This window comes from Bacillus rossius, chromosome 16 (genome assembly GCF_032445375.1).
Source record: "Bacillus rossius redtenbacheri isolate Brsri chromosome 16, Brsri_v3, whole genome shotgun sequence".
Taxonomy (NCBI): domain Eukaryota; kingdom Metazoa; phylum Arthropoda; class Insecta; order Phasmatodea; family Bacillidae; genus Bacillus; species Bacillus rossius.
This window is the reverse complement of record NC_086343.1, coordinates 23,455,637-23,481,076: the sequence shown is the minus strand read 5'-3', so window position 1 is coordinate 23,481,076 and position 25,440 is coordinate 23,455,637. Positions and strand designations below refer to the sequence as shown.

Sequence of the window (25,440 nt, the reverse complement as noted above, 5' to 3'; positions counted from 1 at the left end):
GTCTTGCAATTGGTTTATTAATTATTAGGTAGGCCCTATTTGTAGACATCCTTTAAACGAACGTCAGTATCCAGGTGGTTGGAGCCAACTCTGACCTGGGAGGTCACGTCATCTCGCGCCTCCGTGCATGACTGAGTGATAACACAGTGTCTCGATTAGCGGAGCTTCAATTTAACAGAGGTTACATTTTATCAGAGCTAACTAAGAGTTCCATTCCCGGCAGAGACTGCTGAAACATTTGCTTGCTAAATAATCATCTAGCCGTTGCCAAAAGCCTTAATAAGATAAACCTGTATGCAGTTTACTGGTTAAGCGAATCATGAAGAGATGTGAAAGAATTTATGTACTCTGAAGAAAAGTGGGAGAAATTATAACACCAGGCCCATTGATAACCATGACAATTTTCGAATTAAATCCGTGTTCTCGAAATTTTCCATGTTCAAGGTTGACATGGTCCACATTATCTCAGTTAATTGCAGGGTTGGCAGCCATGTTTCTAACCCTTGAGTTTTGGGTTGGTTTTTTTTTTTTACTTTTTTTTTTTTGCAATCAAACCCAGTTGAATAAAACCAGTCTATGACCCACTTTTTTTTCTTTCAATATTGATATTAATAAAAATATAATACTACAAAATTTAGCATGTTTTATTACAGTTTAACATAACGCATACAAAGTACGTACTGACGTATAATACAGGTGCAAACAAAAGTACAAAAAAACGGGCTGATTTCAGCTTTTCATAACTAACCCCTTAGATTTTTCATACAAGTAATAGATATATGTTAGAAAAACCGAGAGCGTATACACAACTAAGCAAAAGCTTTTGGATAGGCTTAATATTAACAATTTTATTCTATTTTAGGAAAACCTTCTAGACTTTTCGGACAAGGAAGAACCCAATAAATGGTGAAACCCACATGGGTTGGGTTTTTCCGGAAAAAAAAAGGCTCGGTGTTTTGCCAACCCAGGTTGGTTTGGACACCAGCAGGGGCGTAATCAGGGGGGGGGGGGGGGTAGGGGTTCAACCCCCCCCTCCCTTGCACCAAATCTTTAATTAAATTTCTTATTCATCACTCAAACAAATTTCATATTAAAATTTAATAAAATTTTTACCATTACAATATTTAAATTTAAGTACTGAAAACTGCTAAAATAGCACTATTTTACACCTTAAAATCCAAATTTTCCCGGGGGAGGACCCCCGGACCCCCCCGCTTTAATACGGGGGGGGGGGGGGGTGGCATTCTTCTTAACACCCCTCATACACAACAAATCCTGGCTACGCCACTGGATGCCACTGTGCTGCTACCGAGATGAGAAGCGTGTCTCCAGCGACTGGCCTGTGACAGGAGGGGGTGCCGGTGACGCGAGCGGAGTTCTGCGCCTCGGTGGGCCGGCAGGCGCTGGGGCAGGTGCTGCGGTCGGCCTCGGGCGTCGAGGCGCCCCTGCTGGGGGAGAGGGCGCTCTGCCTCAACGAAGCGGGCAGGGTTCTGCTGGACAAGCACCAGGGCAAGTGCAGGGACCGTGTCCCGGAGTGGTCCAGGGCATTCCTTTAGTGCAGCGGTTCCCAAACTTTCTCAGCCGGCGGCCCACCTTTCCTCATAGGAATACCTCCACGGTCTATCGGTCCACGGTGGGGTAAAAAAAAACCTTATTTGAATCGTATCCCTTCCTTATGTAGCTATATACCTATAATATACCATAAAATATTGCAAATATATACACATATATATGCCTTTTTTAAAAATACCGATTGATTATTGCTAACATTAGATATGTTTTTTGCACATAATTCGATTTGTTTCTATATTTCTCATCTTTTCTGATGGTTTATTTGATGGTTTCTGATAGTTTAAGGATCGAGTCGCAACCCACCTGTAAACCCTTCCGCGACCCACTGGTGGGTCTCGACCCACCGCTTGGGAACCGCTGCTTTAGTGGTCAGGGAACTTTTTTTTTTTTTTGATCAGGTAACTTCTAAAATCAAAGTTATTACAGATATTTTTTTTTTTTTGGTTTGTAGCAGTTCCACGTACACATCCTTTCCTCCCCCTCTTTCCAACCCACATCCAAGTGTCGCGAAAAGTTTTTTCTACAATTCCTTTTCGTTCGTGAGAATGTCGAGCATTCCGACCACGTGCACTAACTTCAGTTCCGTCAAATAGTTGATATTTGCCCGTTGTAATAGTGAAGAGTGGTATGTGCCGGCAAGTTGCGATTTTGATTTTTTTTATTCGCGAAAATGTCGTGGGATTATTTGTCACAGGAATACCAGCCACCCTGCATCTGGGTAAAAAAATCTAAAAGCAACCCAGGGAAGAGAAATTACAATAATTTAATTACAAGACAGTATCTAATTTTTTGCATATTGTTTTAATATGTATTTTAACCATAAATGCATGTGCCACAGTTAATCTGTATGTTGATTTTTACTAACACTAATTAAACATAAGGAATATATAAAAAATAACTTGTTTGTTAAGTTAAGGCACACTATAATATATATGGTATCACCAATGATCACAATCAGTTTTTTTTAAAGTTTGATAAATATATAATTTTTATATTTCAGACTGACGTAGTTTTGATGAAAATGCAAACAGTATTTTGTGCTAAAAAAAAATTATACTCAATTCTGTTTGTTTGTTGGAATGTGTTTTGATTATAATGTATATTTTAGTTAATCATTCAAGTACCTAAGACGGTTGAGATAGGAAAACATATGTTAGGTGGGAGAGTCAAAACAAAGAAGAGATTGGCTGAAGTGTTAGTGTGGAGACCCAGGAACATAACATAAACAAACAATTTCTTGAGCACATTGTTTACAACTTCTTGTATCCACATATTCTTAATCTCTCATCAGACATTGCGCAGTGCGCACCGAACGATGCAGTAAAACTGTGTAATGATGAACTCATATTTGGAAGGCGTTGGGTTAGAATCCCGGCCAACCCAATATGTTTTGGTGTTCCAAGCTTTCCCGAAATCACTGTGGGCAAATGCTGGGATAATGTCTTACTGTGAGCTGGTTTCTTCCTCAGTTTCCATAATTTGCATGTTGTACGCCCGTCTATAATGACCTCGTCTATGTTATGTAAAACAAAATATGTAATTAAACATAAAAAAATTACGTATGTTGTTCATATCTTTTTTCATAAATTTGTGATGTCATATTGTAACTATGGATGAGAGATGAGACCCATAGTAATAAAACACTGTAGTACCAGCCATACCTATGGCATGTGAATCAATGATTCCCCTAAAGTAGAATTCCGCCACCCGTCAGTTGGCCTATATGATTTTTTGATGCCACTGGTTCGTGTTTCTGATGTGTTAATCCTACTTGTTTCCCGGTTCTCGTTTGAGTTTGGTTCTGGTTGTTAAAAATCGGTTATAGGTTAACCTCTACACAATTTTCACACACACCAAAGATACACTGTCCTAATAAATTGTGTGTTTAATTGTTAAACACAGCACAGTTGCTTCACGTGTCACTAGATGCTGGAGCAGCACTGTACCGACATCTTGTGGTGCACCAATAGCAAGTAATACATGTTAAGAACTTTTTTTTTTTTTTTTTTGTAAGTTCAATATTTAAGTTAGGCTCACCAATAAAAATTGTTTGAGAAAAAATCTAAATAACCATTCTCAAGAGATTAAGTTAACTATAAAAAATATCTAATAAAAAACTAGTATGGAAGTAGCAACACAGCAAAGCAACACAGTTGCAGATTCCTCTCTTTCCATTCTACAAGTAATCTCATTTCGTCTTGTTGCGAGACAGTAGCTACTCTAATCGTCAGTTCTGATCATTGCAGTGGTAGAAGTTACTTTTCATGTTTTTGTTTTGCAACGCAAAATCTTAATTTGTTTTTCCACTGCAATTTCAGGTTCATTTGTGAATTGCATCAAGAAAGCAGAGAACAGCGCTCAGCGTCTGCTAAAAATCATCGTCGAAGATTTCCCTTCGTACAGAGATGAAGCAGAGTATGAGGGATGCAGAGGTTTGTTAGTATTAGTTATTTATATTTTGGTTTTAGAATTATTTTTATAAATATTATTAGAAGCTTGAAGCACAGACATAAAGGCATACACTGTAGTTTAAGAAGTTGAAAAAAAAAAAATAGTTTTTCAGCACACAAAGATGTGGTGGGTGATAGGAAGTGTTCTTAAGTTTCAGTCTCACTCGCTATGTCGCTATCTCATATTTTTTTTGGTGATAACTTTAATTTGTGTCAATTGCACTCTTGCATTTTGTGTTTCTTTCTAAATTAATCCCCTGATAAGTAATTACCATATCTACCCGAATATAATGTGACCCCAAAAATTTTTGATTATTAGTTTATTAAAAAGACTTTATGGATTGGAAGAAATAGCAATTCAAGTAGATAGTGCTTGAAAATTGTTTCAATTTTTAAATTTATTTTCCATATTTACTAGATCCTCTCTTTTGTCACTTTTGTCAGTAGAAAAATTTACGTGGTCTCTTTTGAAACACCAAGCCGCTGTTAGAAAAAATAATGTGTTTTATGACTGTATTTGGGGGGTGGGTGGAGACTGTTCAGAAAGCAAAGAATGTGTTGATATGTGGTCATGCTGGATGATGAGGGGGTACGGGGAGGGGGTGTGCCTTCCCCGGCAGACACAGTGAAGAGAAGCAGAAACAACCCAGTGCCACTCCATCTGCACTCTCTCCTTCATCTGTCACGCCTGTGCAGAGGTCCAGTAAGCCCCGGACTAAAGTGGCATAAGTGATGCAGCTTACAGGCAGAGCGTGTAGTTTTTCAAATAAGTGGAGGTTCAGGAGACGGTAATTAACAGCGGTCTAAGTGTCATTAGTCAAGTGACACATTTAAGAGGCAGAGCCTGTAGTTCTTCAACTAAGCTGTTCCCAGTGGCAAGACACAAGTTTGTGATTATAATGCGACCCCCTTATTTAGTTTCTATAAACTAGCATTATATTCAGATACCTAAATGGTAATTATTTTAATGAACTCTTGTGCAAAATTTTACCAATTTAAGATAACTGTTTGGTAATATCTAGTTTGTGACGTAACGTAAAATGTAAGAAAGCTATCAAAAATAATTTACAGAAACAGAGAAGTAGCCCCCTTAAAATTAAAGTTAAGTCACAAGAATGAAATATACTACATGGTGTAAGACTGTGCCTTGTTATCCTGTACATAACTGCTACATAAATACAGGTAACTGTAATAATTATTGTCTTGATAATACTGGAATTAGAGTACCTACTATGAATAGTTGTCAGCTAGCTTTAAAATGTACATTAAGCTAAACAAATAACATTTTATACTGAATCATTACAAATTTCAATAAGTACGGAAGTTACTTTCTTTTATTAGATGACAAAATAGATATTTTAAAAAATCTTATTATCAAAAATTTATTTTACAAATTTGTTGAGAGGCAAAAAAATATGTTTTGTTGTTTAGTAGTTATTTTAGTATTTATTATTATAAAGTTTTTCATTATTATGACTTTGCTTTCTGTAGCTGTAATTTGTATTTTTTTTTTGGTTATACCTATACAATTTTTATTATTGTTATTTTTCCCTTTTATCTTTTATTTATTTTGTCTTTGTCTTTATGTATTGTTTTGTCTTTGTCTGTAGGTATTAGTGTTATTTGTGTTTGTGCCTACCGTCCAAAGTTATAAGCTTGATCTTATTATGCTCTTAGTTGGCAGAATAAAATCAAGGTCCATGTTCACAAATTAACCGGTTAGGTATAACTAAATGCCTGCCGTTAAATTTTCATAGAGAGGAGGAACAATTCTGGCACTTACTAGAAGTAGCCTACATCGCAAGAGTAGATTTATTTTTAGTTCGCAATCTTTGGACATTCTACAAAAATGATTCTCAGGTGTTATTGACCCGTTAAATAGAATTCTCGTGTCAAGATATTGAAGTGTTTGATTTGTGTTGCAGTTTCATTTTACAAACGAGCGCAGATTTTGATTGGTGATATCTGGGCGTGCTTTGAAGGCAAGGGATTCGGATACTTCGCAGACATAGATACTATCACTATGTTTGCAGATTACAGGTTTGTTTTTATATTCAAGTATTTTTAACTACTTGTGTTTCATTATCACATGCTTAAATGATTTACAAATGAGAAAAGTTTTATGTACTATTAAAGTAATTTTTTAAAACTCATCTCATTAAATTGAAAACTCAATACTTGTGACTATTTATGTTTTGGAATTTGTTGATTCTGATTGTGGAACTGATGTGGTTTGATTTATTGACAGGGTTCCTCAGTCACTGGTACATTTTGGTGTGCTGCGATACAGCGATGAGTTGATGGCAAAGCTGAAGTCTGGTAAAGATTTTTTTCTTCTCCCTTTTAAGAATAAAATTTTGTTGTTTCTGGAGTGTTTGTTTAGTATCTAAACAGATAGGAAACACACACAAGGCACACTGCAAACACATTAAAAATAATCCTACCAAATAGTTTGTCTTATTTAATTATTTGTTTTGTAGATACAATTTTTTTTTAAATAAATCAATTCTTTCTTACTTTCCACCATCTTAAAGGATGAATTTATATTAATGGGGGGGGGGGGGGAAATACAATACGAAACTACCAATAAATGTATGTTGTTTTGTCTTAGTTTCTCACCTCTAGTTCTAAGAGATTCAGAAATATGAATTTTATTTTTAAATCATTCTTAACCTTGTTACATCCCTTAAGAGTTGAATTTCACGAAAGGGTAGAATTACAGTTGGTATATTTGGTATGTTTATTATTAATAACTCAAAATCTTTTCTTATGCGGGATTAACTTGGAAGAAATTATTTATCTTAAAAACCATATTTCCCTTTTTTTCATCTCCTTAGATTTGGAATTTAATTATACATAGCTTAGTGTTTGTTAGCCACAGACCTCACTATTAAGAAAAATGTCATCAATATCCATCGAGTAATTTTTGATAGATATCAGAACAAACAGACAAAAATACTAAAATATTTTTTTCCAAATTATAAATAGTGTTAAGGGGATTGGTGCACCAGCATCATATTAAAAAAAACAATATATTTGTTAATGATTCAGCTGCTAGAGAAGATTTGAACCATTCTGGTGTAAAATTTATTTTTTTATTTTTTTATTTTAATTAAGTTATTGCTGATTTTCGGGAATTTTTTAAATTCAAGCTTTATTAAAAAACTATAAAGAATTCAGTGGTAAAACTTTCGCAGATAAATTTTCAGACACGGGAGATATAACTGTGACCATTATTTTATCTGTAATCATTATTAATTTAACGTATTTACAATTTGAATTTTAATAAATAAGCTGCTACGAAATTACGTGATATTCATTTGCGAATTTAATAACATTCGCGTTTTCATTTGTAATTCAAACGCCTACATATATGTCGGCTGAATGATTGACTTTATTTTAGTCTTTAGCTTATTGCAGTCGGACCTAAAGTAAAAATGTAGCTGTAGAAATTTGAGCAGCGTGCAAGCTCGGATACGAGGAATTATGGAGCGCGCTGGACAGTAGTGACACCTTGCGACAGTTTTCCAAACTTTTTGCAGCTTGTTCCCACCCAGCCACAGCTGTCTGCTGTTTACGAAGGGGAGACGGGATTTCGCGGGAAACTGATATGAAGGTCAACGTACTCATTTTCAGTAGATAAGAGAACGTGTTTGGTATAGCTCGGCGTATAATTGAATGGTTATTCTCTGTTATTATTTAGCACAGTGATTTAGCTAGATGTTTTTTGTTGTAAGCGTGAGATTTATTCAGGAATAAAATGCAGAAGAAACCTCCACCAAGCAGCGTACACAAAAGAACAAAACTATCGAAAACCATTAGAGCGCTTAGAAAAAAGAATAAAGAAAGATACGAGATTATTTTATTATAGCTTTTTTTACCATTTATATTTATTTTTCAGAGTTGCGTATGTACAACGCGATGGACGCGATGCGACAACAAAAAGATGTGTAAAATTTTAAACATGTTTTTTTTTTTGGTTTTTTCAGCAATGCGTGAACCATTCATTAACTATACTCAACATGTATCCGTATAATTACGTTTGAGTTTTTTTTTATGACAGGCACCAATGTTAACAAGTTTATTAAGCCACAATAGACTTTTTTCAGAAAACTAAGTGTAGCAGAAAACACTCAACATAGTCTCACACAAAATCAGTTTACATGAATGCAGTTTTAAGAAGTAAGCTACGTAAATAATAGTTAAAAATTATTTAATATCTGTTGGTAACGTTTCCAAAGTATCAGCTTCACCTTCATTCACGAACAATATTCGTGAGCTTATTTATTTATTATGCTGGCTATTCGTTGGTGACTGTTAGGACTGCAAAATTAGTAAATATTTTTCACCCTATCCTGAGTTAATTCTAAGTGTGCGCGGTTAGATGAGGACCTAGATGTGTCTCAGGCTTACGCCTTTACACTCTACTCATGCGGGGTATTAACCATGCGCGTAAGGGCGCGTTGCCATTGACCTGTAGGATAGTCTCAACAATCCTCTACGAACTCGAAAAATGTCACCTGCTCATTGCCTACTTGACTTGTGACAACTGTTTGTTGTAATGCCTGTGATTCATCGTTGATTTTGTTGAGGAGTTTTCAGTGATTCAGAGCCTCCCATTTAACTGTGGCCGAATTGAAGAAGCATGTTACATGCTTGAATTCATAGCGAATGGAAACCACAAATATTTACTGATGTAGTGGTTGGTAAAAAAAATATTATTCGTATCGCGTCCATTGCTTCGCGCCATTATGGCTCCTATATTATATGGATTTATAAAATATAACGATTCATTTACGACACTTAAGATAAGGTGTGTAGGATTTTAAGAATTCACTTGAATTAATATTTAAGAACATATTTCAGGATAACTTATGTAGACGCTCGTACAGACGGCACCGGTTGTGATGACTCATTGTTACCAGAGCAGGGGCCACGCATGTGAAACCTCAACACAACTCGAAAATCAGTAAGTGTTACATTGAAATGTGTCTGCTACAAATGTTCAGGAATTATAACTTTGAAATCGAGTAGAAATATTCCTGCAATCAGCATTAGGTATATTTTAATAGACATTGAAAGCGAATCATTAAGTAGCTTCAAAATCCAAATACCGGAATACAGATAGTCTGTAACAATACAGACCTCACAGACTAGATATGGTCCAGATTGTTAATACTAACACATTTGAAAAAAAAACTGACTAGTTACTGAATATGTTGAAATTTTGTAAACCTGTTACTTTATATGATTGGTGATGTAATAATGTCTCTTGGAAACTACATAAGATTTTAACTGCTTTTATTTCTCCATAAATTCGCAAATCACCATGGCAGCCATTTTACGATCATGATTTAATTCTTAAATTTTAAATTAGTTTATTTGTTGAGAGCCTGGTACAATGTGTCTGACCACTAAAGCGATCCGAGCCGCGTAGTGTATACTACTGCGAGGTTGCCGAAGTAGGCTCGGGTCGGGACGAATTTCGCTGTGAAGAAACAAAGGTTTTTAATACATGGAAAATTATCCCAAAGCCGAAAATTTGTACAGTAGTAGAATGAAAATTCTTAGTAACACGTCAAAAGTTTAAGTACTGCCGCAAACCTTGTGCGTCACACCAAAAACGGGCAGTTAAGTCCAAAATGACAATTTTATGCAACGATCCACAATAATGGATATTGCAAATGCACTTTATGGAGTAGACCGTCAGTATGGAACCCAAAATAATCTAGAAACATTGCCCTATCTGAGGATAGTGATAAAAAGCACAAAGTTTTAACATGTTTCTATAAAATATATCTTTTAAATCATTAAAGTTAACGAATTCACTTTCATTCAATTTTAAGGAAATATAAATACATCTTACATAAACTTAAAGAGCCCAACGTGGAAATCGCTTAAAGTAAACGTTGTTGCATATTTATTCATCTTTAAATTGGTATATTTTTTAAGTGTCTCATACAATTAGTCTGACCACTAAAGCGATCCGAGCCGCGTAGTGTATACTACTGCGAGGTTGTCGAAGTAGGCTCGGGTCGGGACGAATTTCGCTGTTAAGAAACAAACATTTTTAATACATGGAAAATTATCCCAAAGCAAAAATTTTGTACAGTAGTAGAATGAACATTTCTTAGTAACACGTCAAAAGTTTACTGATGAAACCTTGTGATCACACCAATAATGAGCAGTTGAGTCCTTAATGATAATTTCTACAATGATCCACAAAAATGTTTCGTAAATTTAATAACTTTAATACTTTTTTAAGCCGGTTCTCATTATGGCACCAAAGTAATATAAAAGAATGTCCTACATGGAAACTGTGATAAACACCTCAATGTTTAAACGTCCTATTATTAAATTGGTAATTTTAATCATAAAAGGTAAGAAATATATTTTTTTTATAGAAATTTGACTACATGTTACATAAATATGTTGAGTGTAGCGTCAAAATCACTTCATAAATATTGTCTGTGTGTTTTTTTTAAAGGTTTTAATGTGTATATTTTGAGTGTCTGGTACAATAGTCTGACCACTGATGTATTTCAAGCTGCGTAGTGTGTGTGTGCAGCAGTGTTAAAGTCGCTCGTGCTGGGACGTTTTTTGCTCCAGAAAACTAAGGTTTTTAATGTATGGTAATTCCAGACTGAATTTTACTCTGAAAGAATAAAAGTTTCCTAACTGCAGGTGATTTTTACTGCTTACGTAGATAAAAATCTTCCAGGATGCGATTTGCTTAGTTAAAAATGTTAGTATGATCGACTCTTTAATTTCTAAATTATAAATAAATAACAATAGAACTTCCCGGAAAGTTGTGATAAACTGACGATATTACGCGAGTAGCAGACCCGTACGTGACTACAGAGAAAGGCTATTTTCCTTGACCGTTAAGATTTCTGGGACGAACACCCTCTCACAGCTGGGGTCATAAAATACGGTCAAACTCTTGCAAAAACATCCACCACCGCTCTTTGCCACTAGCAATTCAACGAAGTAAGCTAGGCGCAGCACTCCAATGAATTAACTTAGAAAAAAAATACTAAATATGTAATTCTATCAATACATTTTACAACACAACTTATGTTTTATTTATTTTCTGGAAAAAAATAATATTATCATACGAATTATGTTATAAAAGTGACAAAACTCAATAAGCACATTTACGGTGTATCGTTTTCTTCAATTGTTATGTAGTAAACTAATTTCATATAATTAAATATATATATTTTATAATATAGGCTACATTAAAATTTTGCACAGTTCTGATCTAAAATAATATAATGTATTAGAAATAAAAAATAATTATATTTTTTGGTATTAAAATATTTTTTAATAATAAAATTTTTGTAACAAAATACGAACACACATATATAAAAATAGAGGTCCTCTAGAATTTTTATTTACAAGTTCCAAGCAGAAATTGTTTATTGTTAATTTTATTGTATCAAAAATCATTCATATAAGAAAAAAGAATATGTATATCTCAATAGATGTAACATGAATACACCCTATCATATGCATTAAATATATTTTAAGTAATTCCTAAATAAGACCAAGTTTATTGAGTGTCGCAGTACGCAGCGTGTTTCAAAGCCCGCCGGCCGTGAAAGATCAGTACGGCCGCAGTACACTGCAACGCTCGGGCAGCTTTAATGAGGCAACTAATTATGCTAGACTCTTTATAAATATACTATCTTAAAGCTAAAAGTATAATTAAAAACATTTATTTAGACATTTTTTCTTATTGGGCTCTTCAAATCGGTGTAAATCGTATTTTTATCTGGGTGGCAAAGATAAAATAAATATATGTCGTGAATTAATCGCTTTATATCATATCTTAAATATTAAAAATTTAAATTTTTTCTAACATTAATGGGCGTATTACAGTTTCTACATTATTTTGGTAAGTTAACGGACAGTCAAAATTAAAAACTGTATAAATGGGTAGTATTTTAATGGACTGATGCTGTCACCTAGGACTTAAATGCAAATTTTCGGTGATAACGCACAAGGTCTTCAGCGGTAAACTTTCGGTATGTTATCAAGCATAGTCAACTCTACCACAGTACAAAAATTCAGCTTTGGACAAATTTTTCACAGGTTGTCTTGGTTTCCTGGAGTAACATGAAAGTCTACGCGGGGAAGGGCGGCTACCTGATCCGAGAATGAAGGATAGGGCGAGATGGGAAGCGAAGATAAGAGCTGGTTGGGTGTCCGTGTTGGAGAGAGAGAGAGAGAGAGAGAGAGAGAGAGAGAGAGAGAAAGAGAGAAAGGCGATATTGTGGAAGACCTTCGAAAGATTCCCGCTAGATGGCAGGCCTCAGAGCTGCAACATTCGACAACCTCCCCTCACAGAAGCTCTCTCGCCACTAACTTGCCAAATCTCACCCGCTAGCTTATATACGTGCTGGCTGGCCGTACAGTAGTAATAAACAAGCATTTATAAAACACTTAAGCTCATTTCCAACAAATTCTGACGAATGACTGTTTTTTGTCCTGCACCAATCCCCTTAATGGCCATTTTCATTAGTTTTTAATAATTTCATTCAACGTACAGACTTTTTACTTCAAACAGCTTTATTATTAGTATGAAGTTGTTTCGCTAACCCAAAGTTGGGAAGGGCAGAGTCGAAGTTTCATTGTGTTTTTTTCAGTGGATGCCTCACTCTTTTATCTTCTTTGGCATGCCTCTAGTTGGTGGAGTAGTGCAGTCGGCCTCCACTGAGAATCTGCCTCGTTCTGTTTGTGTAGGCCCGGCTAGGGCATAGCCTGGTTTTTATTTCGGCTGGAAGGGATATTTTTGGGTATTGTCTGTCAAAATTTATAGCAGCACAATTTTTTTTAGATCAATTTTTATCATCTTGCAGACAAAATCTTTTATTTAATGTACTGTAGTTACCCACAGAAGGGTCGCCTGGTTGCACCTTAAAATTTTGGTCTTATAAATCTTAACATTTTCACTCTAAGGGTCGCCCTGAAATAAGGATCGCACCATAAATCTGTCTTCACTAGAGTTACAGGGATACAAGTCCTTGTGTTCTTTGTGTTCAATGTCACAGCTTATTGGTGTCTAAGAAATACAGCATTGGTGTTGATCCTCTGTTCTTCTTTGTCTGTTTGCAATAGAAGGGTGTGAGATGACCACTTCACCTCCCCCCAAATATTTACGACCCGTCCAGTTCCTGCACTACCTAACAATAAGAAAAAGAGAAGACTGCTATTTCTTATACCCTGTTACTCCCTTCTCGTCTATTGTATTTTATTTTTGTACCCATCCCTTTGCCATGGAGAGAGAAGAGGTGGCAGTTCCTTTTGTGTAAAACTTGTGCAGTGCTGATGGCTGAAGTTTTGTGGTGGAATGGTCAGTTGAAAGCTTGGGAAATCTCGTGCAAAAACAATAATTTTTTGGGCACAGTTGCATCATGAACACCTGTCGAGATAGAATCGATAATTGTGTTGGGTGCCAGTTCACGCTGTGTACAAGGAGAGGGAGGAGAACCGTCAAACTCCGATTCAGGCTAAAGAAATATTTATTATTAATGAATGTCCAGCCATTAAAAGTTTTCATCATGAATTCTTGATGCAAGGTTCAGATATTGTCTCCAGCGAGTACCTGTGTACATCTTTTATACGTAATGATGTTCCTGGGTATATTGATCTTGATACCAGTGACTACAATTATTGTTGTTGATTAAGATAACGATCTTTACTTCTACATATGGCTCCAACAACTATGGATACCAATACATGCATTTTAGGGATGGGACGAATCCACATTTTGGTCGAATCCGAATCCTTGTTCGAATCCTCAGTGTTTGTCATCGAATCTCGAATCCCAGTCCCACACTAAACTTCACCACATGTTATTAAAAAAAATCACATGTGTATTTATAAAATTATAAAATAAGTGTATAGTGTATACACCTGATATAAAATAGAGACAAATAACCTCAAAAACCACACACTGCATCTGTCTAATTCTCTGTTAAATTAATCCTTCCTATGTTTTCTATAAAATACGTTTGTATAACAGACACCATTTAAAAAAAGTTACGTTTTTTTCTGCAATGTTATATTATTGAAGGTTGGAAATGATAGAGTAGTTATGCTAATTGACAAAATGCAGCGTAGTTTATCTTATGTTTGTGACATTTCCGTTACCTTTATAATATAGTTTAGGTATACAATTTTCTAGAGCTGGACGAACCTGTTTTCTGGTTTCGAACCGAGCCGAACTGAACCTCATACAGAAATAATTGTTTTGAATTAAAATGAACCGATGACCAGCATTTTGGTCTTTAACTGAGTGGTGAGAAAGAAAGGTTCTCAAGCCATATGTAAAATTAAAACCTTATATAGCTTAGCTTATATATATACCAACTTTTAATTCGTGAAGAAGTTACATCTAAATTTCAAAAAGACTATATTCCTTTTTAAGTGTACACTAACCTTCATTTAAAAAAAATATTATAAAGATGACGAACATTCAGCATAAGGACACATTTAACATATTTTTGTGGTAGACATAACCTAACATTTTTAATAAGTAAAACTTTTTAATAGGACATAAAAAAAAGGCGAATGTGAATTAAGTTACCTATCTACATTACAAAACCCGCTGACTGCAGTTGCTGTTTTCTTGGAAGAATGCTCCTCGTTAGAAGAAACTTTAGACGTTTTTTTTTTGGGGTGGTTCTGGGTCATCCGGGTCGTCATTATCTTTTCTCCATTTGGAAAACTTAAACGACGTCAGCCTGCTCATCGCAAATCACCTCAAGAACAATAATATTGTAAACGTAACGTAAAAAGTGTGGTTATAGAAATTTGCGTAGGAAAAAAGAAAACTCGAGAAATAATGATTGCTGCCGCGACTACGTTAGTCAAATTAGTACCGTACTGTAAAATTTACTGGACCAGTACTTTTAATACACAAGATTAAATTAATATTTTCATTACCTGACTGTTATAACCAAAAAGGCCAAAGAAAATAAATACATCCCAGTAATTTAAAATACGTAATTTACGTAATCATTTCCTACCGCATTTGTCTTGTGTTAACTTGATCACATTAGTTTTGCCGAAATACGAGAGTTCTCGTACATGCGCTTTAGTTTAACGTATGGAGTACGCAATGTTTGGTGATTTTACAACACTTATCGTACACGCACTATAGTTAAAGGTATAATATACAATACCTTTGGCATTTGTACGATAGTTTATATTACGTAGTACGACAAATGCATACAAAATTCTCTAAAGTAATCAAAAAACAAAGCGCGCCCATATGAAAAAATGCTATGCGAGTTATGCGACGATTAATAATTTTTATTTTATTTTGTCTGAGCTTGAAACTGTTGAGGCGACGATTATGCGATAAAAGTCGGAATATTACAAGTAATAGAATTTTGTTGAGCTATTTTCTGAATGGTCTCTAATGGGGGTTAGAAAATTAGAAAAACGTAATTTTTTTTAAACGAACGTTCGGTTTTTCGAATATATTTTAAGAGGTTTTGAACCGAACCGAACGTAAGGGTTCGGTTCGGTTCGGTTCGAAATTTTCAAACTTCGCCCAGCACTACAATTATCAATTACTACCTAAAACTCTAAAAACCCACCTCGAATCCCACCTCGGATCCTACGAATCCTCGAATCCATAGGATTCGGTATATTCGACGAATCCAAGATTCGAAAATCCCATCCCTAATGCATTTGTTTACAAACGGTTGGAAACTTCTGATTTAGCGGCTGAAGTGGCGTTGATACCAAAACCCAAAACTTCGGAAATCTTCGGAAATTCTTGCAGGGAACCGAAACTACGTGAGTTGTAGGCTTCCCATATTTTAATGTACGTAACTTGTAACATCCACTGCAGTAGAACAGTGGCGAGCTGGCAGTTGGTGTCTGGACCGTGCGTGCGGCAGGGGTGCCCCTGGAGAGCGGCGGCCGCGACGAGGTGGAGATCCGGGGCTGCAGCATCCGGGCGGTGGAGCTGGTCAGGCGGCGGGCGCTGGAGCTGGAGCCCGGCCTGGAGTCCCGCCTCAACTGTGTGCTGGTGGACCACTTCCTGTGGGACTTCCGGCGGGAGCATGCCGCCCGGCTGGAGGCGGTGCCCTTCCACAGGACCCGCTGCGTCTACTACTAGCTGCCACGCGGGGTGAGTACTTTCACGTCGCGACCACAAGGCAGGACAGTGTCGTTGCTTCAGGATTAGGAGTGTGCCAGTCAGATCCTGAGCTTGTACCATCAAAAGTTTGGTATTTAAAATACCTATTCTAAATTCTATTCAAAGGAAAAATCCCGACACTATAGTGGATCTCATCCTTAGATTGCAGTGTGCTTTTCAACGGGCATTCACTTTCTGCTTCCAATGCGCAATATCTGCTATTAGCGCTGTCCTTGTTTCGGTGTGCTCTGTTGCCAGATTCTCGCCAGAGAGTATCAAAGTTTCAGGGTCAACTTTATAATATAATGAAAATTTCTTTAAGTGTATCTAAATAATTATATTTTTAAAAGGAAAATTTTGAACGAGTATTTTGAAAATATATTTTCTTGTATTTCATCTAATAATATATAAATTATCAAGAATTTGTGTTTTAAAAGTGATTCAATAAAGGATGAACACTAAAATAAAATAAATTAATTTTTCTGATCCATGCACTGGTATAATTAGCAGTTGCAGTATCTACAGATTAGTGTAATGGGATCGGGTTAAATAAACAGTCACTTATAAACTTGTTAGCTTGCTGCCTTGCACCTTACCACATTTTTTTAGCATATCTAATGTGGAGCAAAAAACATTTAAGATATTGGAAATATTGATAATAGGTGGGGTATAAACAGGCCTATTTTTAAACAGCAAGCAAGCAGTTATAAAAAATAAGTCTTGTCACTGCAGCATAAAGCATAAAATACGTCAGTTCGGAAAGCAAATGCACAAATAGTAGTAAAGAGTGTGGTGATAAATGGGGGGAGGGGGTCTGCATGTGTAGGTGTTTATGGAGGGGGTATGCCTTCACAGCAGTGGGGAGGGGGTATGGCTTCACAGCAGTAACAAAGAGGGAGAAGAGGGAGAAGGATCTTGCGACAGCTCAATTAGCGCTCTCTCGCCCCTTGTTCCCAAGTGTTAATCTTGTCATATTTCACACCCGAGACACCTCAACTGCAGTAAAAGGAAATTGCGGTTAAAAATGGGCGACACAGATCGCGTAGTTTAAGTAAGCTGTTCCAGCGCTCGGCCTGGCATGTGATGACACGGCAGCAGGCAGCAGCGATGGTTCTTGGGGTTGGTGAGAAGGGGTACGCAACACCAGCGCAGCAGGTCGTGTGGGGAAATTTGTCGGTAAAATCGAAACGGGTAGAGATACGAGAAATTTAGAAGATAACATATTGGTTTGAAAATAGTTTTCAAGCAATTTTTATAATAAGCAATCTTTTTCGAGACATGTTTGATGGGAAAGAGGTGAAAACGAAACGTAGTTTATTTGGTGTAGAAATTTTTGAAAAATACTGGAAAAATTTTAAACTCAAAACATCACAATTCACGTTATTTTTCGAGTTTATCGTGATTGTGATATTTTCAGATCTCTAGGTATGCATTACATAATGCTCATTACAGTGAGGTTAGTTTGTAAAATCAGCATTGATCAGCTTACGTGACTGAAGACATAAACATCTGATAAAGAGTGACAAAGATAGGTTTAAATTGCATTTGCAATGCAAATAACTGTTCAGATTTTACGCTTGTGTCTTTATTTATGTGACAAACAGCAATCATAGCATTACCGCGCTGTCAATTTTGGAAGGTTCTATTTTCCCTTGAATAAAAGTTTATGTATGTAACATTTAAATATTCCCTGGGCATATTTCACAGTTATGTTTACATCTTAATTTAGTTTTCTTAAACTTTGTGACTTGACAGACTCATTTATCAAGAAGGATAATCCATTTATTCAATAGGAAAAAAAAACTTTAATTTTAAAATTCAACATAAAAAAATTGCAATTTTTTGTTTTGTTTTGATCCTCATTCAACACCCTGACAGTACAAGTTGCATTTTATTTTTTCGAAGTTAGTAAACATGCTTCCAGCCAGTAAAATATTAAAACCATTTTGAACAATTTCCTGTCAGCATTTGACATGTTTCATTTCATACATGTTTGAAAGTCAATTTTACTTTAATATATTTTTTAAACTTTATCTCAACTTGTATAAGAGTTATTTTTTTGGAATGTTACATCGTTTTTTACTTACGTTTTGTAGCGTTTGGACCCTAAATGTGGACATTATACAAAGAATAGAAATTCTATGTACTAAGAAGCATGAAAGTCAGGTTTCTTATGCAAAAAATTAATGAAATATTATTTTAATAAGTTTATATTTTATAACAATATTATGAATGCATATAAAGTTATTGAGTAGGTCGAAATTGGCTAAAAATATTTTTTCCCCTGTTTGCGAGAAAAGAGACTTTGTTTGGAAGTGCAAGTGATACATATTTTTATATGCGAGCATGTTCCATTTAAAATGTTACCACAGGAGTGTAGACATCATAACTAATTAACTTAAGAATCAGGGAAAACTTGATTGTGAGTTGTCCAAAGCCATGCCTTGATTGTGAGAAAATCGTACATGTCTCTGTTATTTAATTGAAATTGGCTTTAGTATGTTGAGTTGGTGGCACTGTTTCTGCCTGGGTGAGGCACGAAGTATGGAGGGAAGTCGTCAAGCAAAGGCAGTCTTTAGGAAAGTGAAACCTTTGCATAACTAAGGGTACACTTCCACAGGGCTTACTATATTTTCATCCATCATAAAGAATTTACAAGATTACATATTTATTTTCAGAAAAAAACTTTTATTACAACCTTTGATTTACGCTTTCCATTTCGTGCTGTTTAAAATCTATCTGCCAATAATTTAAATATGTAATGCAACAAAAAGGTGTTGTGCGTATAAATAATCTGCAAGGAATTTTACTTGATTCTTTTACTTCATGTTACCCACTTACCAAACTGATAGTTGCACCAAGCTAAGCTTTGTTATTCATTACTTAGGATGTACTTTAAAAAGGAGTTATTGTTTCTGAGTGACTAAAACACATTTATCTACACTAGAATATATGTATTTTTACTTTGTTAGTGTTAGGTCAATTTAGATTCTTGAATCTGCAATTCCATTGATTCCAATGGTTTTGGAATCAAAGCTGGTCGATTCTTCCCATTTGAAATTTTACATTTTATTTTTAATAGGGGCATTAAACTGTATCTGTAAATACATTAAATAAGGATTTTCAGCTGACTATTCAGGCGATTCCCCATTAATCGGCCAATACAGCACTAATCTGCCATCATTGCATTAAACAGCTGATAACCTACTAATCGGCTGACACCCTACTGATTGACAGATAGGCTACCTATTAATCAGACAAAATTGTATGTTTCTAATTAATGGTCTTTTTTTTTTACATGCAATGTCTGACTAAACAGGCTAGTTTGGTTCAGGATTTACTTTTGTTTTTTATTCATCGGTTTTCACAGATTTATCAAGGTATTGAGTCAATTTTCCAAAAGTCTTGTTTGATTTAATGAAAGTATGGTAATACTGACTTTTTTCATAATATGGCCAAATTTTTTTAGTAATAAGTTAAAACATTATTTTAGTAAAAGTGTCATTACCATACAGTTCCATAATTGTGTTTGTTTTAACAAGAATACTTATATTTAATTTGATGAGAAAATACAATTATGCACAGTATAAAAATACAGAAAATTTATGTATGTGAAATTATAGTACCCTATCTTCATCAACTGTTTATTAATTACAATAGTTGTAAGTAAACAGTAAATAAAATTTATTTCTAATTACATTTGTAAATAAAAAGGAAAGGGAGGTTTTTGTATATGATTATACAAATAAGGAATAGTTTGACTAATTGAAACTGGAATCAGAATTGGCAAATTTTTTGGAATCAACCCAACACTACTACCAAACTTCCAAAATTGATCCTTCTAACGAGGGTGGACTAAACCTTACATTTCCACTAGTGAGAAATGTGTCGTGAACTCAAAAACTTCACTGTTAGCATTTAGAAGCTGCAATAAGGTACAGCATAAGAACTTAACTGCTTTATTTGTGCGTTGAATCAAATAGTAGCCTAAACTTCTTAATTTCCCCCGGAGATATGCAACAGGCACAGCAACATTCATCAACTGGTTTATTTACAAAAAAAAATAGTTTGGCACACACAGTGTATACAGTCAGAGTAATCATTTTCATTCGATACCTGCAGCAATACTGTCGGTGGAAAGCATGCCCGTACCTACTACTTACGTTCCTGGAATAAAGGCATGTGTTTTACGTCAGTTGCAGTTTACAACAAGAAACTGCACGAGCAATCAGCACTGCCGGGGCAGACGACATACGACACATCTTTCTTTCGAGGAGCATCTTGGTGTCAGCACGAGAAACTGGTGAGAGAGCACGATATATCTACATGTATCAGTGTTACGTTAAGGATGGACAAAAACAAAATTGGAAAACCATGCAGGAATCCTACTTGTAATATACAGATGGTTTGCTTTATTTTGGCTTTCTTTGGTCCAATGTATTCTTTAATTTGCTGCTGATTGAGCCGTTTACATTCTAAAATTTTTTCGATATATTTCTGTTTTCTAGAGGAGTGAATATCACATTTCTATGATATTACATCTTTGTACAGCTATAGTGTGCAGTGTAATTTTTTTTTTGTATTCCAGTTAAAACAGTAATGGTTGGTTGATGGTCTGGCAAATCAGGATTCTGCTGAGCAGGAGCACAGTTTATCCAGTTATCCGCAACTGCCTTCTTCCCATAATGAGACCTAAATCCTGAATGTAGGCTTCCGTGGCAAGTTAAAATTAATTTTTGTCTGTAACTGAATATATTCCTAGGCCCGTGTTTTTTTTTAAAGAAACTGTTACCATTAGTAGATTTATTGATGTATACCTTTAGTGAACTATGAATGAGAGAAATTTCCCCCCCCCCCCCCAATCCCTCCCTCACAATCCTATGAGTTTTCTGAATAGAGGCTCTTGATAAAGTCTTTAAAAGACTTTAATTTTTTTAAATTATTATTAGTAGTATACTAGCAAGAGTTAACCTCCCTTCGCTTGGACAAAGCCAGCTGGCTACTATCAAAACAAAACAAAACAAAACCACGGACACACTCTCTCACCAGTTTCACGATTCAAATGTGGTGTCCACCAATGTGTCTCACAACGTGAAAGAAACAGTGAATGTCATTTATACATTTTCTTTCCGACTAGACAAAGCTACACTCAAACAATTATTATTGCACAAAAATTAAGTTTATTTATTTTTTAATATTAAGAGTCACACTTTTATTTCACCTGCTATTTACAGTATAACATGTGTTTAAATATTCCCAAGTACACTACATACTTATTTTTATTGCTAAGATATACAAAAATATTAGTCTTTCTCGTTTATGTATTTAAAATGTGTCATAAGTTGATGGTTTCATTGCAATTACCTGTCACATATATAAATAGAGTACCAAACACACAAATTAATACACACAGCTGAATGTTTAACAAAAATACATGCACACAAAGTTTAGCGACTAAATTGCTAATGAAATTAACACTTTTCACAATGATATGTATATACAGTAAAGATGCATACCACACACAGAGTTCTTTACACAGAAAATGAATGTTTGTGATGTATGCAACTGAGAGCCTCTCTGAAAAATTACTTCGACAAGTGCTTATTATGCAGATGCAATTGGCCCATTTATCGACTTCAGCTAGTTGGTGCAACCAACCTCATTGTTATTTACAAATCATTTCCACACTAAATATTTTCAGTGTTCGAAGCACGCATCTCACTGATGTATAAATTAAATATTTTATGAAATACATGGGCACAGTAACTTGAATACATGTCTGTATAAGTACATATTGTTCTTTTGGTTAGTAAAATCACCCAAGACTAAAAGAGAGATGAATATAATAAATTCTAACACAAATATTTTTGAAAATCTCGAACATAAATCTGATTCACACGCACCAAGTTGGTAATGTGATCAAATAATCATGAACACTTCTCGACTTGTATTCTGTAATAAATAATATTTAGTAAATGTCTGTACAGAAAATTTGAGACAAAATATAAAATGCAAGATCATTATCAGGTAATTTGAATGGCAATGCGTTCAAACGTAGTAATAACTAGAGGCAAGATATAATGATTTTATTTTCAGTCCAATTATTTTTTTAAAACAGAAGATTTTGGTGTTATTGTGTTTATTATTATAGATTCTGTTTTGTAATATTCATACCACCAAAGAATCATGTATTGTTTATCTGCTGCATTTTTATGATTACATAATTTGCAAGAATTATTGTTTAAATTTGATTCAATAAGAGATGCACAACCAAACAAATAAATTTATTTTTCTGAGCTAAGCACTTTGATGAAAATTTTGTTAGGAAATAATTACATCTCTTAAATTTCAAACATTAAATTTTTTTTTGTAACTTGAATTGAGTTTTGGTTAAATGTTGCTATATGGTGTATTAACTTGTATTTTAGTGTTATACAGTGTATTGACATGTTTGCCGGTGTTATTTTGCGGTAGCCTACAACTCACGTAGTTTCGGTTCCCTACCACGTTCGTGCAACTTCTGATTTCTCTCAAAAATTGAAATTAAAACAATTGAAGGGTTAGGTTAGGTCAGGTCAGTCACAACATGCTTGTTTTCATTGGAAACTTCTGATTTAGCGGCTGAAGTGGTGTTAATACCAAAACGCAAAACTTCGGAAATCCTCGGAAATTCTTGCAGAGAACCGAAACTACGCGAGTTGTAGGCTTCCCGTTATTTTGATTTTAGCACAATCCATCATATAATCCTTGGTAATGACAAAGAAAATGAAATGACTAACTTGGCGCATGAGAATGAGTTATCTTGGTTTTGTGGGCTGTAGCTAAACAACCCGCTCACGAGTCGTGACGGGAACACTGCACGTGTGCTTGTTCAGCATGTTCACCCAGGCACGGTTCACCAGCGCAGTCTTCAAGGTGGAGGTGAGAGGTCACTGAGAGGTCACGGCGCCTGCTTGAGGCTCTCCCAGAAGGCGATGTTGGTGCGGAGCGTGCCCGGGGCGGGCGCCGGCGACACGGTGCCGCTCTCGTCACTGGTGTACCCTGGCGTGGTGTCGTACTCGTCCCGGCGGCGGGCGGCCAGGCTCCACTCGCTGCCCCCGAAGCTGTGCACGTTGCGGTCCAGCGCCACCGGCAGGTTGCGCCGCAGCCCTTCTCGGAACTCCCGCGACATGCTGCGCGCCGTCAGGCTGTGCACCTTGCCCGGCACAGAAACAGTTGACAGTGGCGCTCGGATTATCGCAAACACACCGTATAAATCTGTTGCAGGATGAACATTAATAAGTGATAAACCTACAGTAAGACATTTTCATGGCCTTTGAATTAAATGTTCTTAAAACCTTTTTTATATAACATGGTAGTATTTTAAATATAACTTGCTGAAGTACCTGGTGTTGCCAGGGCTTAATGAAAAGTGAAGAAGCTTCAGTTAGGAGGATGGTGAGAAGCTTCGAAAAGTTTAAATTAAATTGTTGGCTAATTTTCTTCAACTTTGTCTTTGGAAATAAAAAAAAAAAAAAAAAGATTCAGCAGATTCATTTTTAAAAGTCCTTAATTTTATTTGAGGCAAATATATTAAACTTTTAAAAGCTCAATATATAATTATAATTTGGATTAAAACTGTCAGAATCTTCCTGTGTAGTTGTAGTAAGATGTGTGTGTTTGTAGATGGGTAGGTGCTATTTGGGTGAGTAGGTGGTGTGTGGAATGGTAGGTGGTTGTGTAGGAGGCTTGGTGGGGTCAGGTAGGGTAGTTAGGGTGTACGAGGGTATGTGGGTTGTGGATGGGTGATTAGGTGGTTTTGGATATGTGGTTAGCAAGGTTGTGGATTGGTTGAGTAGGTGGTGAGTGGATAGTTGGTTAGTTGGTATGTGGGTTGGGTGGGTTGGTGGTATGGGGGACGGTTGGTGGGTGTGGGATGGTAGGTGGGGTGTGGGATGGTAGGTCGGGTGTGGGATGGTAGGTAGGGTGTGGAGGTAGTTGGGGTGTGGGACGGTTGGTGAGGTGAAGGAGGGTTGGTGGGGTGTGGGAGGGTAGGTGGCATGTGTGAAGATCAGTGGGGTGTGGAAGGGGTGGTGGAGTGTGGGAGGCTTGGTGGGGTGTGTGAGGGTAGGTAGGGTGTGGGATGGTAGGTTGGGTGTGGAGGTAGTTAGGGTGTGGGACAGTTGGTGAGGTGAAGGAGGGTTGGTGGGGTGTGGGAGGGTAGGTGGGGTGTGGGAGGGTAGGTGGCATGTGTGAAGATCAGTGGGGTGTGGAAGGGTTGGTGGAGTGTGGGAGGCCTGGTGGGGTGTGCGAGGGTAGGTGGGGTGTGGGAGACTTGGTTGGGTGTGGGAGCCTAGATGGGGTGTGGGAGCCTAGGTGGGGTGTGGGACCGTAGGTGTGGTGTGGGACCGTAGGTGGGGTGTGGGAGGGTAGGTGGGGTGAAGGAGGGTTGGTGGGGTGTGGGAGGGTTGGTAGGGTGAAGGAGGGTTGGTGGGGTGTGGGAGGGTAGGTGGCATGTGTGAAGATCAGTGGGGTGTGGAAGGGTTGGTGGAGTGTGGGAGGCTTGGTGGGGTATGCGAGGGTAGGTGGGGTGTGGGATGGTAGGTAGGGTGTGGAGGTAGTTGGGGTGTGGAACAGTTGGTGAGGTGAAGGAGGGTTGGTGGGGTGTGGGAGGGTAGGTGGCATGTGGGAGGGTAGGTGGCATGTGGGAGGGTAGGTGGCATGTGGGAGGGTAGGTGGGGTGAGGGTGGGTAGATGGGGTGAGGTGTGGGAGGGTAGTCTTGGTGGGGTGTGGGTGTGTAGGTGCCGTATGTGACGATCAGTAAGGCGTGGAAGGGTAGGTCGGGTGTAGGTGGGTATGTAGAGTGTGAGAGGGTTGGTGGGGTGTGGGAGGGTAGGTGGGGTGCGGGAGGGTAGGTGGGGTGTGGGAGGGTAGGTGGCATGTGTGAAGATCAGTGGGGTGTGGAAGGGTTGGTGGAGTGTGGGAGGCCTGGTGGGGTGTGCGAGGGTAGGTGGGGTGTGGGAGACTTGGTTGGGTGTGGGAGCCTAGATGGGGTGTGGGAGCCTAGGTGGGGTGTGGGACCGTAGGTGTGGTGTGGGACCGTAGGTGGGGTGTGGGAGGGTAGGTGGGGTGAAGGAGGGTTGGTGGGGTGTGGGAGGGTAGGTGGCATGTGTGAAGATCAGTGGGGTGTGGAAGGGTTGGTGGAGTGTGGGAGGCTTGGTGGGGTATGTGAGGGTAGGTAGGGTGTGGAGGTAGTTGGGGTGTGGGACAGTTGGTGA

General features: G+C 37.1%; 2 protein-coding genes across 3 annotated transcripts in view; one reads left to right on the top strand and one right to left on the bottom strand.

The window, feature by feature from the left end:
* Window positions 1-23,148, top strand: part of LOC134539811 (queuosine 5'-phosphate N-glycosylase/hydrolase) — a 28,589-nt gene extending 5,441 nt beyond the window's left edge. The window contains exons 3-9 of one of the 2 annotated variants that reach the window (XM_063382094.1): window positions 1,350-1,509; window positions 3,891-4,004; window positions 5,948-6,062; window positions 6,271-6,341; window positions 15,941-16,173; window positions 20,379-20,485; window positions 23,058-23,148. In XM_063382094.1, the coding sequence (XP_063238164.1) occupies window positions 1,350-1,509; window positions 3,891-4,004; window positions 5,948-6,062; window positions 6,271-6,341; window positions 15,941-16,161 (681 nt within the window). In that variant the 3' untranslated portion in view covers window positions 16,162-16,173; window positions 20,379-20,485; window positions 23,058-23,148. The remainder of the gene's footprint in view (window positions 1-1,349; window positions 1,510-3,890; window positions 4,005-5,947; window positions 6,063-6,270; window positions 6,342-15,940; window positions 16,174-20,378; window positions 20,486-23,057) is intronic. The other variant, XM_063382093.1, reaches the window with a different exon arrangement.
* The window catches only part of LOC134540328 (uncharacterized), a 227,961-nt gene continuing 222,733 nt past the window's right edge, over window positions 20,213-25,440 (bottom strand). The window contains exon 22 of the mRNA XM_063382989.1: window positions 20,213-23,377. Within this exon, the coding sequence (XP_063239059.1) occupies window positions 23,123-23,377 (255 nt within the window). The 3' untranslated portion in view covers window positions 20,213-23,122. The remainder of the gene's footprint in view (window positions 23,378-25,440) is intronic.